This window comes from Bubalus bubalis, chromosome 1, assembly GCF_019923935.1.
Source record: "Bubalus bubalis isolate 160015118507 breed Murrah chromosome 1, NDDB_SH_1, whole genome shotgun sequence".
Lineage (NCBI taxonomy): Eukaryota > Metazoa > Chordata > Mammalia > Artiodactyla > Bovidae > Bubalus > Bubalus bubalis.
In genome coordinates, this window is record NC_059157.1 from 188653654 (window position 1) to 188671679 (window position 18026).

General features: G+C 56.2%; 2 protein-coding genes across 2 annotated transcripts in view; one reads left to right on the top strand and one right to left on the bottom strand.

The window, feature by feature from the left end:
• Window positions 1-7313, top strand: part of PDXK (pyridoxal kinase) — a 30323-nt gene extending 23010 nt beyond the window's left edge. The window contains exons 9-11 of the mRNA XM_006060767.4: window positions 480-616; window positions 1672-1738; window positions 2002-7313. Of these exons, the coding sequence (XP_006060829.1) occupies window positions 480-616; window positions 1672-1738; window positions 2002-2114 (317 nt within the window). The 3' untranslated portion in view covers window positions 2115-7313. The remainder of the gene's footprint in view (window positions 1-479; window positions 617-1671; window positions 1739-2001) is intronic.
• Window positions 7314-13471: 6158 nt separating this feature from the next.
• Window positions 13472-17773, bottom strand: LOC102416020 (stefin-C). The gene is made up of 3 exons (XM_006060768.3): window positions 17587-17773; window positions 14259-14360; window positions 13472-13811 (listed from the first exon to the last, which is right to left on the bottom strand). Exons 1-3 carry the CDS (start codon window positions 17659-17661, stop codon window positions 13683-13685), a joined length of 306 nt encoding a protein of 101 aa, XP_006060830.1. The 5' UTR covers window positions 17662-17773; the 3' UTR covers window positions 13472-13682.
• Window positions 17774-18026: the final 253 nt, after the last annotated feature.

The following is an 18026-nucleotide window of genomic DNA, read 5'->3' on the forward strand; positions in this document are numbered from 1 at the left end:
TGCCGTGTCAGTATTTTAATTATGCAGCTGCCACAGCGTAAAACGACAGAAGCCTGGGGTCACCTCACTGGCCCAGAGAGCAGTCCCACATGCGTGGCTTTCTGTCTGTGCAAAAGGATACTTACACTCATAGACGCACATGCACACACGCCTGCACACGCACCCCCACTTCAGCCAGTTCACGTGGTCCCTACAACTCTAGATCTCCTGCGGCTCCTGCTGCACCAGCCTGGCCTGTGCTGGCCCCTCGTCCTCAGGCTGCGCACTGTCCCCCACAGGCTGCTCTGACTGTGTAGCCCTCTGGGGCCCCAGTCCCTCACTTTCTCACTTGGGATGGGCGGTCACTGGGGAGCGTGGGGATCCAGGCGGGCTGAGCCCCCGACACTGTGCAGGGGAGGGCTGGCCAGTTCCCAGGCCATACTGCGGGGCCTCTGCCGGCCGAGGATCGGGGGCCCCAGATGCTGGACTCTTCCCCCCAGGGGCTCCCGACGGCTCTGTGGTGACGCAGCGTATCCGCATGGAGATGCACAAGGTGGACGCCGTCTTCGTGGGCACCGGGGACCTCTTTGCTGCCATGCTCTTGGCGTGGACACACAAGCACCCCAACAACCTCAAGGTCAGTGGGACACAAAGGGGACAGCACGTTAAGATGCTGGAGTTGGCCGGGCCAACTCATGGGAGGTCCTGAACCCAGTGAAATCTCGGGCTTCATGGGGACACGGGAGCTGTGGCCTCAGCAACTCAAGGTCCAAAAGCATCCTGGGGAGGGAAATCCAGGGGCAGGGCATCCCAGAACGCAGTCCCTGCGGTCAGACCTGCTGGAGACCCATCTCTTCCTACGGAATGTCCCCTGTCTGTCCCTCCCCCAACTTAGTGTGTAAATGTCTGCAGCGCCCCTGTGTGCTGGCCAGGCGAGCAATTACAAGACTGGGTTGGTAACCTGGGGAATGGCGTCTTTACTGTGTGCTGCGTGGTCAGGCAGAGGCGACACAACTGTGTCTTTTGACCTCCCTCTGCACTGCCCTCCTTCACTGGGGGCATGTGTGCACCCTCCCCGGTGGTCAGCATGGCTGGGTGACCCGCTTGCTGTTGTGAAATGCAGAGTGGGACAGGGCCCTTCCCATCACCTGCAAGGCTTGGGTGAGTGCTGTGACTCCAAGCCAACATTCTTCCGTTTCTCTTCCTCCTTCCTCCCTGGAGGGCAGAGGGTGAGCTCAGACCTGCTTCACGGCCCGCTGGAAGCCCGATGCCTAGACCGAGGCCTCATGGGGCCACCCTCTGCCAAGCCTGCATTCAGCTCAGCCCAGATCCCAGTGTCGGGGAGGGAGTCCGCTTGCCTACCCGGCACTGCTGAACCCTGTCTTTAACTTTGAAAGGCCAGCACGCAGGGACTCTGGCCAGCCTGGGGGCAGGAGCTCTTTCCTGTGTATGTCCTCTATAACAGATTCATTCCTGAAGTGCTTATTAGGCACCTACTATGTGCCAGGCAGTCCTGACGGTTGCCTGTGGTCTGTTCAGCGCACAGTTCCCTCTGCTCGGCTCTCCTGGTGGGGGGAGCATGTGATCGTGGAGCCAGCGCCCTGTTGGTGGGCCATGTCCATTCGGGCAGCATGGGGGTTGGGGGCAGAGCACCCCGTGTGGGCGGGGCTCAGTGTCCTCCCCTCCCTGCAGGTAGCCTGTGAGAAGACCGTGTCAGCCATGCACCACGTTCTGCAGCGGACCATCAAGTGTGCAAAAGGTAGACCTGGCTGGCAGGCGGGCGGGCAGGCAAAGGTGTGGGGCGGCGTCATGCAGGGCTGAGGCTCCCGCTGTCGCCCTGGCCGGGGCCGTCAGGGCTGGGGAGGGGCAGCACGGTGGAGCAGCATGTCCATCCCTGCAGAGATGGACACTCAGGGATGAGCGTTGGGGCTCACCCCAAAGGCAAAGGGAAGGAAGAGAGAAATTCGGAATGACTCTCCCCCCGGCCCTGGCCCTGTCGTCAATGCTCTGCTTGTCCTGCAGCCAAGTCTGGGGAAGGAGTGAAACCCAGCCCCGCCCAGCTGGAGCTGAGGATGGTGCAGAGCAAGAAGGACATCGAGAGCCCCGAGATCGTCGTCCAGGCCACGGTGCTGTGAGAGCCGCGTGGACCCGCCTCCGTCACGCCCAGTGTTAGGTGTCTCCATTTCCGACCTTGTGAAAAATGTCTGCCTTAGAGGTGTGACTGAAATTTGGTATTTGTTTTCTTTCGTGAGTGTCCAGCATCCACTGGTCTTAATTGTGAAAATGTGCCAGTCGTGCTTTTTAAAAATAACAAAGTGATCACAGAGATTTGTAATTTGGGACCCCCAGCTCTCCTCCCCCAAGGTTCCTGGAAAACCAGCTCCGTGTTAGGTCTCCGGGCCCCGGGCTGGCTTGGGGCACATGGCATGTCCCTTTCCTGAGCGTGGGGCCCAGGGAGACCCACAGTGTCCGCCTCTCGCAGCGAGTCAGGGGTTAGTGTTTATGTCCAAAAAATGATGTAAATGTCTTTATCCTTGCTCTGAGCTCACCTTCTGTGTTCCCCGTTCAGAACCTTCTGCGTCTTGCTTTGCTGCAGGGCAGCCCCTGGGGGTTTCAGGGTCTCCGCTTCTGTTCTTGATATGAACGAGTTCCTGAAGCTCAGACGCACAAACGCTGCATAGTCACTTTGGCGGGGACCTTCCCAAGACCCCGGAAATCTGCACATCTCTCGTGTTTCAGGGAGGGGGCCAGCCGTGTAACTCAGCGTCCCTAGGCACCCCCACGGGACGGAGGCTGGTGTGTGGCTGAGGGCGCCTGTGGGTCTTCAGGCTCCTTACGGTCGAGCCAGTCAGTCACATGCTGTGCACTTGCCACCCACTGCTGGTGACAGATGTATCCAGAAGGCGAAGGTGGGCTCCTGTGCCGCCCCCCGCTGGTGTGTGCAACCCCACCCCCAGTTCTCTTGTCCCCCTGCCTCCGCTCCCCTGCTGCTCTGTCCTGTGCCCGCCAGGTGCCAGGAAGCAAGGCGCAGCTCCACCCCTCCCCACCGTGGGTGGGGCGAAGCCCTGACATCAGTCCCGTTGTCCGTTGCTTGGGTGACCTCCCCAGCTCCCACCCAGAACTTTGAGGACCCTCCCCCAGCATGGATCCTGGCAGGGTGTCCCCATGCTTAGAGCCCACCCCCGACTCTGGGGCCTGCGGGGTTTGCATCTCTCGGAAGCCCACAGCCTGGAGGGAAGCAGGGAGACTACAGGATGTCGGGGACCAGGTGGGCATCCCTGGGGAAGCAGGCTGTCCTAGGGCAGCCCTGGCCCCGCAGGCAGGACCCCTCCTGAGGTTGGGCCTGTGTCTCCAGGATGCTCACCGCCTCAGGGCCGCCTTCTTCCCTGTGTTGAAGATGCCCCTGGATGAAGGCAGGCTGGTCTCCCCTGGACTCTGTGCACCCCTTCTCGTCTTTCTCCCCCACTACACTCATGTTCTGAATGTTGTAACTCGGGCATTAGTTCTGTGTACAGGGTCAGGGTTCTCAGCTCCCTGCAGTGGCCAGTGGGTCAGGGCATGTGTCCTTGTCCTGGTTCCTGGTCCCTGCGAGGCCCGCTGGCCTAGGAGGAGCAGAAAGACCTGGCGGGGGACAGCCCCCGAGTAGGGCAGCCAGGGACCCACCATAGTCCCACAGGGCTCTGGCCTTCACGAAGCCTTTCATGGAAAAGACGGTCAATGCCAACTAGAGCTCGGAGATGGCCGCACCGCCAGCCTGTGGGAAATCTTTTTTTTTTCTTTCTTTCTGTTTCCTGTTTTTTTAAAAAAAAAAACTTAGGGAGAGCACGTGTAAGATGACTTACACTTGTAAGCAAGAAACTTGATTATCTCAACAAGATGGTAAACCACCCCCCCTGAAAACATGGTGTTGGGGGTAGCAGCTTGTTTTGTGTGCACTGTGAAGTTAAAGAAGAATGCACTTGGTGGACAGTGTGCTTCTTGGTCCTGGCCCCCACTGTGGGTTTAGCTCTTAATTCTCAGTATCATACACAGATCAGAACTGTTCCACCGGTAAAACCGTGAGCTCTTCTGTCTCCTTGAACCATGAAGCCACAGCTGTGAGGAGAGGCTGGGGCACTAGGAGAAGGAAACTGGGGCTCCCGGGAGTGTCTGGGGTGCTTGGGACCCACAGAGAGACCCTTAGCTTCTGTGAGAACCACCTCCAACCTCCCCACGCAAGCAAAGTGCGCTCTTTGTCTGTCGTGATGTTGCTGAACCTGTGTATCACAGGCTCCTTTCCCTGGGGACCTAGTCCATCTGTCGTGACCACAGCAGACGTCCTGGCTGTCTCCTCAGAATTTCCCATCCAGAACTTACCCGTGCCCGGCGGCAGTGGGTTCTGATACAGTTTGGGTCCAAGTTAGAATAAACCTTTTTATTTTTTTTACTTTCTATATAGTTGAGTAACAAAAAATAGTAATTTAAGATGAGAGCTATATTGGCCCTGAATAGCTTGCTTATTCCCAGGGTGTAGATTTCAAACCTTCTCCTGGAGACCTTAGAGACAGATTACAAAACATGGTCCTTCTTCTTCAGCCTTGAATCAGTGCCAAGTCCTGCAGAGGCAGCCAGGCTCGCCTGTGCTGTTTTTGTGAGAAGTGTCGGCGATTGTGGAAAACAATGCTCTGTTATCCTTAAATTTGTCAGACCCAGTCTTCAGAGTGTGTTTAATTTCGCAGTGGCTGAGCCTGTCTTGGGGCTCCTGACCTTCTCATTGCCCGGACCTCCTGTTCGCGCGTCAGTTCACGGCATGGAGGAGGGGACACTGTTCTGTCTGGAGGCCCCTGGGCCTCACTGTGCACATGCCCTCTCGGGACCACCTGCCTGGGGCAGCGGGGCCCATATCTGTGAATCACAGTGCCTGTGACCACAGAACTGGGCTGTGCTCCATGCCAGAATAACCCGCCCTGGCTGCCCGCCTGGTCTCAGGTCTCCCTCTGGGGCAGGGAGGGGTCTGCTCAGGACCCCTCAGCACCTGCCTGGGCCAGAAGGAGGGGAGTGTGTTGAGGAGCAGAGTGTGTTGAGGAGCAGCAGCAGGGCCGCTGCCACATGGTCCTGGCTTTCTGAGTCTGGGTGGCAGCCGTGTGGCCCCCAGACTCAGTTCTGAGATCCCAGGCCCACCCATTTCGGGTCCACACCACCTCCCGCTGCCCAGCTGGTGGGGGCTTCCCTTCTCATCACCCCAAGTAGCTGTCTGCATCCTGACTCCCTGGAGAGCTGACTCCCGTGTCTACTGAGGGAGGTGGCAGGTGGATGTGCCAGGGGGCACTCAGGGACCCCTGGCCCTCGGGAAGGCGGGCCTTCTCCCTCTGGGAGCCCAGATCTATGGCTCAAGGCCAGGAAGCCTTGAACTTGGGCCTGCTTGGTCAGGATGCATGTCTTCTCCCCAGAAGAATCCGCCCCCCTCCTGCAATGTTCTCCAGATCTGCCCATGAGAGCCAGTCAGGCTGGTCCCGCACCAAGCAGGGATCGAGTGCCTGCACACGTGTGGCCTTGCAGCCTTGTGCAGAGCTGCCATGCCTGAGTCAGTGTCTGCTTCTGCAGCCATGAGCATCCTGAGCAGGAGCCTGCTTTTGTAGACAGCTCTGTTGTTTTCGGAGGGCTTCCCAGGTGGTGCTAGTGGTAAAAAGCCTGCCTGCCAGTGCAGGAGACGTAAGAGACGCAGGTTTGATCCCTGGGTCGGGAAGATCCCCTAGAGAAGGGCTTGGCAACCCACTCCAGTGTTCTTGCCTGGAGAATCCCATGGAGAGAGGAGCCTGGTGGGTTACAGTCCATGGGGTCGCACAGAGTCACTACTAAAGCGACTTAACACTGTGGTTTGAGTCCTGCCTTGCTTCCGGTCTCTGCCAGCAGGGGGCAGTGAGGGCACAGGCCCTGCTGTGCACCACCCCACCCCACCCGCACCCCCACCCCGTGATGCAACACAGCTGCCACCTTTCTAGGGATGTTTCTTCAGGGGCTCTCCTGTCTGGCGATTGGAACCGGGGTTTGTAGTCTGTTCGCTGCATGGGGAGGGGGCCCTGAGTGAGTCTGCCACATGGCCCAGGGTCTCAGTTCCTAAAACCTTGAGCTCTCCTTAGCTCCTGTCTTCCCCTGGACTCCTGCAGTTCATTCTTGGTGCAAGACGTCTTGTTCTTAATGTGCAAAGACACCGATCAAGAAACGTTGTCTTACAAGCTACATTCCTGCCTTTTACTAGAGGTCTTTGCTCACAACAGGGTGTGTTCGTTTGGTCATTTGGCAAGTGATTTTAGGTCTGGCTTAGAGAATATTTTAAAACTTTATATGAACGGAAAGTTCTTTTAAGAATTTTCTTTTTAACTCCTGGCAGAATAAACAGGCGTTTTTAAAGCTCACCACTGTCAGAGCCGAGCAGAGCCCTGTGCTCAGGGAGGGGCCCCAAGCTCCAGGGTTGCAGTGAAGGACGCTCCTGGCCCCTCAGCAGCCCAATTTTCTGCAGCAGGAAACATGCTTGGAAGGACATGCCATGGGCCACTCAGCCTGGCCGGGGGCAGCGCAGTCCTGGGAGAGCCGCCCTCCGCCCAGCATGATCAGGCAAACGGGGCACGCCGCCCTCGGGCCCTTTGCTCAGGAGTCCCCCAGACAGGGGTCTTGGTCCTCATGCAGCCAAGGATACAGAGCTGGGTCAGCGGGTTCGGGACCACTGTTGCTTTCTCACCCAGCCCCCAGCTTCTGGCACAAGGAAGGTGAGTGTGGGTCGTGACCAGGATGGAGGAGGGACAGACGAAGGGAATGGATGAGCCTGGCGGCAGTGCCCCCAGTGCGCCCCAGAGAGTGAAGAGGGGATGGGGCAATGTGTGCGTTTCTGCATAATACCTGGGACCATTGTCTTGGTAATGGGAGGCGTCAGTGTTGATGCTGGGGAGGTGGAAGTGAATTCTTACTTCACGCAGCCCCTGAAGGATAAGGCGTGTGTGGGTGGCGTGTTGAATGTTTTTGGCTTCAAAGCTGCATACTTCTAGAATTTCACTTGGGATTTCCCATAACGGTTACAAACCTGGACCCGCAGGAGGACTGAGGCTCTGACTCGGGCCAGTTGGTGCCGACCTTGTCCTTCCAGAATCTGGGGGAAATGATACAACCTTGGGACCAGAGGGGCTCCCTGCAGTTCCGGCGACGGTTTCACTAGCCCTGTGCTCTACTTGCCAGCCCCACCTACTGTGCGCCTGTGGATGTGTTTTAAACATAAACCCCTTGCAGCGCTGTCGAGGCTGTGTCTGTCTGTTCTGGTCTTACTGACTTATGATTATCACAAATAAATATTTTCATGGTGATGCTGTTGAAGTGTGGTTTCTTTTTCCCAGAGGAGCTTCATTCCCCTGTGGCCAGACGTCCTATCCATCTAACCCTCTGTTTTCTCCTCTCTGTTTTCTGCCCGGGAAGTGGGGGCAGGGCTTGTTTGGATGCTCCAGGCAGTGGGCTCCAGGCCCTTGGGCTTCCCCCAGAATTGGGCTGGGGATCAGAGAGTGCAGGTCCCTTTTCTGACCCCGCCTGCCTGATTCTGAGGAGCAGCTTTGGTCACTGACCAAGCCTCACGCTCCTTGCAGCTCCCTTCATGTCTCGTTGGTGGCAGCACACTGGTCTTGTGAACCCGGCCGTCCCTGCTCTCCCTGCCATCTACTGACACCTTTGCAAATAAGTCCGAGGGTCATTTCCAGGCAGCACCAGGCTCCATCGGATGGGCAGGGAGAAGGTGGGCAAGGATGCGAGGTCTTGTCTGAAGCACTTCTGACTCCACCTCTCAAATCCCCTTCTACCAGTCCAGTGTGGCCCTTGAGGCTGGGACACCGATCCCATGGCTGCTGTAACACATTCCTACCAATCGAGGGGCTTACAGTAACGCAGATTTACCCTTTCACAGCCTGGAGGTCAGATGTCTGAAAATGGGTGGGTGGCTCTGGTTCCTTGGGGATCCAGAGAGAATCTCTAACTTGCCTTTTCCATCTTTCTAGAGGGACCTGCGCCCCTTGGCTCATGGCTCCTTCTCCACCTTCAGAGCCAGCAGCATAGCCTCTTCAGTCTCCCTCACACTAACCTTCCTGCCTCCCTCTCATGGAGACCCTGTGATGACGCTGGGCCCAGCTGGCTACTCCAAGACCAACTCCTCATTTTAAGATGCATCTGCAAAGTCCCTTTTGCTGTGTAGGGTACATCCATAGGATTCAGGCGCTAGGGCGTGCATTGCAGGGAGCTTTCCCAGGGCTTCTGGGATCATAGCCACACAGTCTCATCCTGTCTGAAATTCTGCCTAAATTACAGCATTGAATAAATTCCCCATGAGGTGCAGACTCAGACTGGCCCTTGCAGCAGGGTCTTAGCCAGCACAAGGCTGGCCCCGGCCCCTTCTGTCTTGTTGGTCTGCTTTCCCTGGGGTGTGGCCCTTGTGTGTGACCTTGGAGTGGGGGGAGAGGGAGGAGAGGGAGAGGAGAGAAGGCACTTTTCCCTCCCTCCATCCATCCCTCGCCCCCCTTCCTTCCTAAAAGTTTCACAGAGATCAATTCACATTTCAGTTTGCCCTCTTTGAATGAAAATTCAGGGTCTTGTTATGAAGGTAGCAACCCTGAAAAGGATGTTTAAGTTTAGCTTTGATAGCTGTCTCCCCCAGATCAATGGTGTCCTCCAAAAAGGTCCGCCAGAACCTCAGAGTGTGACATTTGGAAACATGGTCTTTGCAGATGAACTAGTTAAGATGAGGTCACACTGCAGCAGGGTGGGGCTCAATCTGGTACCTGGTGTCCTGACGAGATGCTGAGGGAAGCAGACACGTGAGGAGGCAGACGAGTGATGCGCCTGGCAGCCCTGGAAACAGACTGTGGGTTGCATGGGAAGTCGATTGTTGTTGGATAGCGTGGAAAGTTGATGTTAAGTCACTCAGTCATGTCTGACTCTGCAACCCCATGGACTATAGCCCACCAGGCTCCTCTGTCCATGGGATTCTCCAGGCAAGAATACGGGAGTGGGTTGTTGTTTCCTTTGCCAGGGGATCTTCCTGACCCAGGAACTGAATCTGCATCTCCCACATATCCTGCATTGGCAGGCAGGTTCTTTACCACTGAGCCACCTGGGAAGCCCAGTGCATTGAAAGTAGGGTCCTCATAGGGGAGGAGAGGGCCTCGAAGCCTGGGATAGGGATGCTTGAAGGATGCACCTGAGGATTTTGAACCCAATGCCTAATTCATCCGGATGCTCCATGCTGCAGCAGACCACTACCCTTGCCTTTGTGGAAACTCAGCTCCCTCATCTGGAGACCAAGCAACAGTCACACACCTGAGGCAGATGCTGACGCTTGTTTCTTTCGGGTGGGCCTCCACTGCCTCCTTTGCTCCAGGCCTGTGACCAGGCAGGTTTCAGCCAAGTGGAGAAGGAAGCACAGCCTGGGCTGCTAGGAAGGCCCTACACACCCTGGGAGCACAGGACCAGCTCCTGGGTGCCAGCAGACATGGGGAACACCAGGTGGGTGGGAGTCTTGGGATGGGAGACAGGGCTGGGTGCAGTGCGTTAGCTACAACAGAAGAACATCTGCTGATGTGGGCCATCTGTGACTTTAGTTGTGGGTCGAATTGTGTCCCCAGAGTGTCTATCCTAACTGCTGCCCCCTGCCCCAGCCCCCTGCCCTGGCTGTGAATGCAGCCTTATTTGGAAATAGGGTCTTTGCAGATACAGTTCAGTTAAATGAGATCACCCTGGGATGGGGGCCCTAAGACCTCAGACTCAGGAAAGAAGCCCATGAGAAGACACAGATGGGAACTGGAGAGCTGCCTCTATAAGCCAAGGTCCCAGCTCTGCTGAGAGGCTCCCTGAAACACACAGATTGGCCACTGGCCCAAAGCAAAGGGGTCAGGGCTGCAGCCCAGCCTCCCCACCTCACGGCCAGGTATGCGGCTCAAACCTGACCACGTCCTCCAGGGCCCCCAGGGCTAGCCCTGCCAGGTCTCAGCCCCTCTGCCCTTCAGGTCTCAGGCTTACTCCGACCCACACAATTGGCTGAGTTCCCCCCTTCCCTCCCACAGCACTCCAGTCCGGTTAGAAGCTGTGCCTCTCCACCCAGGGAGGTGGCCAGACTGCTCATCCCCCAAGCTTCACCCCCTTAAATCTCTGGCTGCCCGCCCCCCCCCCCCCCATCCAAACAAAGACCTTCTGGGGCAAACAGTGCCCGGGACTGCTGAGCTGGCTGCTGATGGGTCACCCAGCAGTGCCCTGGCCTAGGCCTGGCCTGGGCTCCTGGGGGCGTAAGTCATGTCTGAGCCCCTGGCCTGCTTCCCCTGGAAAAGCCCATCCTGCCCTCATCGCAGAGACCCTGTCAGGCCTACCTGCTCGATGGCCAGGAGGCCACCATATCCACAGACAGCTGTGTACTGGGTGGGGCTGCAACTCGTCCTCCTCCGAGTGCTCAGGGCCACGTGAAGCCTGAGGGCCTGGCCAGGCCAGCCACCAGGCAGCCCTTCCCGTGTGTGCTCCTTGATGGTTTATCCTTAAAGGCGGCAAAGGGGGACATCCCCATGGGGAAGAGTGAGGAGAAGGAGGGCAGACGTGGTCAGGTTCCACCAAAGGGGCCCAGCAATTCCGCTCCTCCCCACCCGCCTCGCCAGGGCAGGCACCAGGCTCCTGAGGAGCCATGTCCTCTAGTTGGCCCTCAGGACCTCCCCCTACCCCAGTGGACCTACATGCCGGTCCCTGTGGTCACACAGAGCTTCCTGGGAGAGGAGTTCTGGGAAACCACGCCAGCTGCTGCAGATTCTGGCCCTGCATACTCTGGCCCTTGATCAGGCTGTGCCTGAGTCCCGCCTGCTGGGACTCACCAGGTGTGACCACGCCTGCTGCAAAGGAGTCTGGGAAGTGTGGGTTTTCATGTGTCCCAATTATACAGTCCCCCTTTCCTCAGGGCAGGTGGGGAGGTCAGATCTAGGTGGGAAGCTATCAGTGTCTGGTCACCCACGACATCATAAGCTTCCTTAGAGAGGGGTCCCGGTTGCCCTGCTGTCCACTCTTGCCCCTGCCAGTAGGGGGTCTGGCATACAAACACTCAGCTCGGCAGAGTCCATCACGGCTGTGCCCAGACAAGACTCCTGACCAGGTTGTGCCGTGGGGGTGATTGAGAAGCAGGAAGCTCTAAAGCCCTGGAGCCCCTCGCTTAGGGCCCCCTGGACACTCCAGCTGGATGAGACAGATGGCCATGGCCACAGCTGTCTGCAGGGCACAAACCCCACCAGCCACACCTGCTGGACCTCATCTGTCGGTGGAGACCCTGCGTTCCCAAGGCACTCAGAGAGCTTGTGCCCGTGGGCTGCTCTCTCTGAGCTGAGCCTGGAGGGTCCCACACTCCCCTCCACCCACCCGCAGCAGGGACACAGCCTCCACATCACACAGGGGCTGGCCACTCAGCAGTCTGGGGACCCGGGCGGCAGAACCTCCAAGCATTGCCCCAAAATTCTGGGCACAGGGGAGGAAGAAGCCCCCAAGGGCTGCTGAGAGAGGATGGGGTGGGCAAGGGGAAGGTGCCTGCCCACCCAGAGGGGCTCCTCCCTGTCTGGAGAGCTTGAGAACTGGGGTGCTGGCTGGTGGGAGTGGGGAGGGCCACTGTGTCTGTGTCTCCCCAGTGCACAAACCTCAGTCTGGTCCGGGAAACAGGCTACTCAGGGTGGGTGACCTGAGGGGCCCTTTGCACGTGTGCAGAGAGGGACCGGGCAGATTCTTTTCCCGGTGGGGGACCGTTAGGGGCTGGGGCTGAGTGAGAGACTGGCTGGAGAGGATATCCTTGGATCAGGCAGGGCCCAGGTGTCCCTGGGGGTCCCTGAAGCAGGTGCTGGGGGCCAGAGAGCAGGGGTGTCCACTAGGTCAGCACCCACGGCTGGTGGGGACACTGGGTCTGGGGGCAATGAGAGAGCACCCCTCAGCAGTCCCTGAAACCCTCTGCCACCCTGCCCCAGACTGCCTCTGGTGTCCTGTTGGCATTTTAGTCAATTTCTTACCGAGATGTGATTCACACAACATACACTTTACCACTGTATTTATTTCTCAAACAACATACACTTTACCATTGTATTTATTCTTTTTATTTTATTTATTTTTTAAAGTAGTTTCCCTCTTTTGAAAAAAAATTTAACTGACTTAGTTTTGGCAGCCCTGTGTGACATGTGGGAACTTAGTTCCCTGACCAGGGATCAAACCTGTGCTCCCTACAGTAGAAGTGTGGAGTCTGAGCCTGTGGACTGGCAGGGAAGTCTGTTTACCATTTGACAGTGTACACTTCAGCGTGTTTAGTGCATTCACAATGGTTGGCAACCACCACCTCCACTGGTATCAAAACCTGATCACCCCCTGGACACACCTGGGGGACCCTCTGTCTGAACCCGGTGGTCACACCTGCCTCCGTCCCTGTGCTCCGTGCTCCCTGCTATGAGATGTGGGCTGTCGGCCCTGTCCAGGCACCTACACAGCATCCCCCATCCTGTCCCCCTTCACTGAAAGTTTCCAGGTGGAAATACAGCTGATCTTCAAGTCAATGCAAATGTGCTCGCTGGCTTCTGTTTCACCAGACCAAGAGCCCAAGGTGCAAGTTTTCTGTCCTAGAGCTCAGGATAGGGCAGGACACCCACAGCTCCTGACTGAGTCTCCTTCTCCTGCTCTCTCAGATCTGTTTGCTCCCCAAGGACTGTTTATCTGCTCTGCATTCAGCCCTCATGACCTGCACCTCCGATCCATCAGCAGCAGGCCTGACACAGACCACCACCTGCCCCAGAGACGAAGTGGAGACAGGAAGGGGGCAGACTCCGCCCACAGGAACAGGCTGTCCACCTGGACCCTGAGCCACACGGAACTGTCCCCAGCGTTGAGTCTTACAACGCAGGGTGCACTTTTCCATTCTACTGCACACGAACGCACACACATGGCAAACACACCACTGGACTGACTTCACTAACGGTAGTAACCAGCTGCTGAAACCAGGAAGCCTTGAGACAGACCCAGCGCATACCCCGGGCAGTCAGTGGGTAGTTGGAGCCGGACTCGCAGGACATGGCACTCAGCGGGCCCTGCGGGTCACAGCCTCCCTGCACACATCTGTGCATCTCTACCCAAGCAGAAATGCGTGAATGTATCTCAGTCCATCTAGAACTAAAAGTTCTAGGGTCAGATTTTCTCACCCCTTCTTACTGTACACGATGGGGTGGGGGGTTCTGAGACCTGGAGACACGACACAGAGTCACCATGACAGCCTGTGGAGCTGTGGTTAGAGCACATGTTTCCGGAATCCTGGGTGTACCACCTGCCCACTGGCACCTGGGCCACCCTCTCCCCTCCTTGGCTCCTCAGGGAAGGGGGCTCAAGCGGCAGGAGGCCCAGTGGGGGCTCCACCCAGGACACCTGTCACCTGCTGACACTTCTCTACTGTGATTATAGCTTCAGATGAAGAAAAAAACCCCAACAGAGACAATTTGTGAAAACAGAAAACACCTGTTTATTTAAAGATAACACAAGCCCCCTTCGAAAGAAATTTAGTTAAAATCATGGATTGGGAGAAAAAAATGAACACAGCGAAAGCAGGGAACAGGGACACCACCCCACCCCGAGGGGCACCGCGTCTGGTTCCAGACAGGTCTGCAGAGGAGAGACCCACATGGGCGACAGACTCTGCAAAATTGGGCCTAGAAGTAGGTCAGCTCATCGTGCTTGCCTTTGTTGGTCTGGTAGCTGGTCAAGGCCACGGGCTTGTTCTCGTGTGGGAGGCTTTGAAACACTCGGATGTGCACGAAGTTGTCCTCGTCCACTTGAACCTGAAAGGAGAGTCCAGTGAGGAGCAGGTGGGGCCTCTGATCCCAAGTCCCCCTGCTCTGCTGGACTTGGCTGGACTGGCAGGAAGGCCCTGGATGCCCGGAGGCTGCGTCCCTTTGTGTCCCCAGAGACTGGGCTGAGGACATTCCCACCCTCCTCCTTCAAGTGCAAGGGACGCCCTCAGTGCCCAGCCAGCACCCCTCCCCCACACTCACTCCAGCAGAGCCCTTGGTCACCCGAGAGGCTAGGTCCTCTCCTTCAAGGCAGCCGCAGCACACATGTGCACACACACACATGCACACACACATGCTTGCACACGCATGCTCATTTTAGACAGCCACCAAACCCCTGAAGCTGAGGGCTGCCACAGGACCCTGCTGAGCACTCCTGCCCTGGGCACCTGCGAGCTCCCACTTCAGCCAGACTCTCCCAAGAGGCTGACACCTCACCTTGATCAAGTAGTTCATCCCGGCAACTACCTGGCTCCTGAATTTCACAGCCTTGAACACCGGGAACTTCTTGTTCTCCTTCTCCTCCAGCTGGGACTTCACCTGGGGAAGGGGGGATGGGAGAGACAGGTGAGCTCACCTGTATTAGACGTCACCCCTGAACTCTCATGCCTGGGCACCGCACAGTTTCTACACCTCATCTGCCCTTCACAGCTGAGCAGACACACTCAACTGTCGACTCTGATGATAAAGGACAGAAAAATGTTCTCTGTATCATTTCTCTTTTCTTTTTCAAGGATGGGAATTTTATATTTTCACCATCAAGACAATGTGTATAAGTTCACACCCTGTTTTTCTTTTTACTTAGTTCTTTTGAAAGAGTACACACATACCATTTTTCAGTTACTCTTTTAAAAGTGAAAATTAAAATATTTTAAAGAATTAAACTAAATCGAACATTAAATATCATTTTCCAGGGACTTCCTCAGTGGTCTAGTGGGTAAGACTCAATAACAACAATGCAAGGGGCCCGAGTTCGATTCCTGGTCAGTGAACGGTATCCTACATGCTGCAAGGAAGAGCCACTTGCTGCAAGTAACTACGTGGCACAGCCAAAGTAAAATAAATAAATATTTATTAAAAATTCAATCTTCCATCTTCTGTTGTTAATGTTCAATTGCTAAGTCATGTCTGACTCTTTGTGACCCCATGGATTGTGGCACGCCAGGCTCCTCTGTTCTCCAGTCTCCCAGAGTTTGCTCAAATTCATCTCCGTTGAGTCAGTGATGCTATCTAACGATCTCATACTCTGCTGATGCCTTCTCCTCCTGCCCTCGATTTTTCCCAGCATCAGGCTCTTTTCTGATGAATCAGCTCTTCTTTGGCAGGTGGCCAATGGACTGGAGCTTCAGCTCCATCATCAGTCCTTCCAGTGAATATTCAGGGTTGATTTCCTTTAGGATTGACTGGTTTGATCTTATAGAGGTGCCTTAATTCTCTTGAAAAAAAAAAAAAGTGAAAGTGACAATGTTAGTCGCTCAGTGGTGTCGGACTCTTTGCGACCCCATGGAGCCTGCCTGGCTCCTCTGTTCATGGAATTCTCCAGGCAAGAATACTGGAATGGGTTGTCATTTCCTTTTCCAGGGTTCTCTTAAGAATCTCAGTTTCTTCTGCAGACAGTTTTAAAAGAATGCTTTTCTACTTTAAATTTTTATTTATTTTTAGTTTTTATTTTTTAAACGTGCCATAACTCTGGGTTTTCCATTGTTAACTTTTAGTTGCTTATTCTTTTTTTTTTTTTTGGCTGCCTTAGGTCTTTGAGGCTGCATGCCAGCTTTCTCCAGTTTCTTTTTTTTTTTTCTCCAGTTTCAAAGAGTGGGGGCTTCTGTTGAGAGCACAGGCTCTAGGCATGGGGTCTTCAGTAGTCTCGGCTCCCTGGCTCTAGAGCTCGGGCTCGAGAATTGTGGCACTCAGGCTTACTTGCTTATCCCTATGTGGTATCATCCTGGACCAAGGATGGATCCCAGGTCCCCTGCACTGGCATGTGCATTCTTCTCCCCTGGGCCACCAGGGTAGTCCTTTGCTGCCTTTTTAGATGGTCTCCCTAGGACTGAACTGAACTGGACTGAACTGAACTGAACTGGACTAGGATGCAGGGCCTTTTGGCAGAGGCTGTTTCTGATCTTTGGTGTCAGACGTTAATGATACCCTTGGATCAGTCAGGTTTTCTAGGGTCTTGGCCTTTAGGGAACTGAGCTTTGTTATGGAGGAAGGGAGAGCAGATTGCTTTGTCTTGACTTTAAGATCTAATCTGGTTTCTGAGTGCTCAGCAGCCACAGGCGCTCACTGAGCTGAAGTCCCCAAACCAGTTCTGGGTGTCAGAGGAGCTTGGTGAAGCCCAAATGCCTGCTGCTTGGGGAGCCAAGGGCATCACCATTATGCAAGCCAGTGAGTCACCTGGCAAGGGCCTGCAGGGAGGGGCACTCTGGTGATTAGGTGGGGGAAAGGACAGGAGGAGGGAGGGTCAGGTAGTGAGAAGGTGGGCCACCTGCTCTTCCATGAGGCTGCCACGGCTCTCAGGGTGCTCAGTGTGGGTGTGTCCCCCTGGGCCAGTGCCCACCCTTGTCTCAACACTCAGCTGTGCAGCCCTTCTTCACGGAGCTGTAGGGAACTGACCCTCAGACCGTTTACCCACCCTGGGGGTGAGTGATGCCCACAGACCCTCCCGGGGGCCTGGGATGAAACCATCTCTCTGTGTGTGTCTCAGGAGTGGAAGCAGGAGAGCCCTGCTCTGTGCAAGGATGGCTGGATGTGGTGGGTACAGGTCTGTCTCTGGCCTCACTTCTCCTTATCTGTTCAGGGAAGCTTCAGTACAAAAGGCCCCCAGATGGTGCCCCTGCCCCTCACAGAGCCCACCCAGCACACAGGTGGCCACCTCGCTCCCAGGGCAGTGAGGACGGTGCACTGATAGGTGACTCTCAAGGGATGGACCCCAAGTGCAGCCCCTAAGACAGAAACCCTCGTCTCCCGAGGCGGCTCACCCTCACTCAAAGCTCATGTGGCCAGCGGGGATTCTCAGGCCTGGAGGCCCAGGAAGAGGAAGGGAGGGCTGGGCTGAGTGGCCATGGAGGGGGAGAACAGGGAACACCCTCTGCCTGGCTCTCACTGGCTGTCCCCCAGATCCCTCAGTGTCTAAGGTCTCACAAGACTGACTCACCCCTTCCATGACTGCTGTCAGATGGTCCCAAAGGTAGGATCGAGGACGCGGCAGAGCACGTCCTGGGATGTAGGAGGCAGCAGTGGAGCGGGGAGGGGGGCGGCAGTGGGCAGGAAAGATAAGGGACCTACCTAGGTTTCCTCTTCTCATCAGAACTCGATACCCCACCCCAGGCCCTGAACTTGTCTCCCTTGTGAGGACAGAGGGACAGGCCCCAACCCCACATGACCCTTGGGTGCAAGAGTTTTCCTGGAAAAGGGGCTGGACCGCTGCCCAGGGTCTGATCCAGGCTCTGCCTACTTGACCCAGCTACTTTCAGTTGCTAAACGTTTCACTGGAGAGCGTTTCAAACCTACACAAAAGTGCTAAAATAACAGCCTGAGTCTCGGAGGCCTGGGCCCCTGACTCACTCTTGATGACCTCCCCCACGCTGTGCCCTTTGCTCTCCATGTGCTTTTCCCCAACTGTCACCTTGCCTCCCCTCCAACTCCTCTGCCCCTTCTCTCTTCTCAAGAGAGAATGGGATGTGCTAGGGTGCAGTGCCTCTGTCCCAGAGGTGATGACTGCTGACCACCGTGGTCCCGGGACCCCTTCTGTCCGCAGCAGCCCTACCTGGTCAGCGATGGCCTGGATCTCGGCTGTGGCATCCTGAGTATCTGAGAACCCACCATGATTTGGTGCCCACATCTCAGCAGTCGGCAGGCTGGGCGGGTGAGCTGTAGGAGCTGCTGACACTCCCAGGACGGGTGAGCTAACGGGAAACTGCCAGACTTGGAGGGATGGTCCTGTGATGCGTGGGTGGAGCCAGGAGAGGTGCCTAGGTTGAGGCACAGGGAACAGGGAGGGGAAGTCCTGGTCCCATTCAGGAACATGCTCTGACACGGCGGGGGCGGGACTTCGGTATCTTCCTCTGGGTGGCAGAGTCAAAAGGCAGGGGTGGGAGCTCCCTGCAGGATGGGCGTGGTGGGGGGGGTCAGCACTGACAGAATCTCCAGAGAGAAAGGGGTCCACTCGGGTGGGAGGATGACGGGGATCACCAATCCTTCGGGGTC

Excerpts from the sequence above, each read along its gene's own strand:
- LOC102416020 (XM_006060768.3), bottom strand. The coding sequence starts at position 17,661 with ATGTGGGCACCAAATCATGGTGGGTTCTCAGATACTCAGGATGCCACA. Across the intron at positions 14,361-17,586 it reads TCCAGGCCATCGCTGACCAG|GTGAAGTCCCAGCTGGAGGA; the intron begins GTAGGGCTGCTG and ends CCCCTTCCCCAG. Across the intron at positions 13,812-14,258 it reads GGATGAACTACTTGATCAAG|GTTCAAGTGGACGAGGACAA; the intron begins GTGAGGTGTCAG and ends CTCTCCTTTCAG.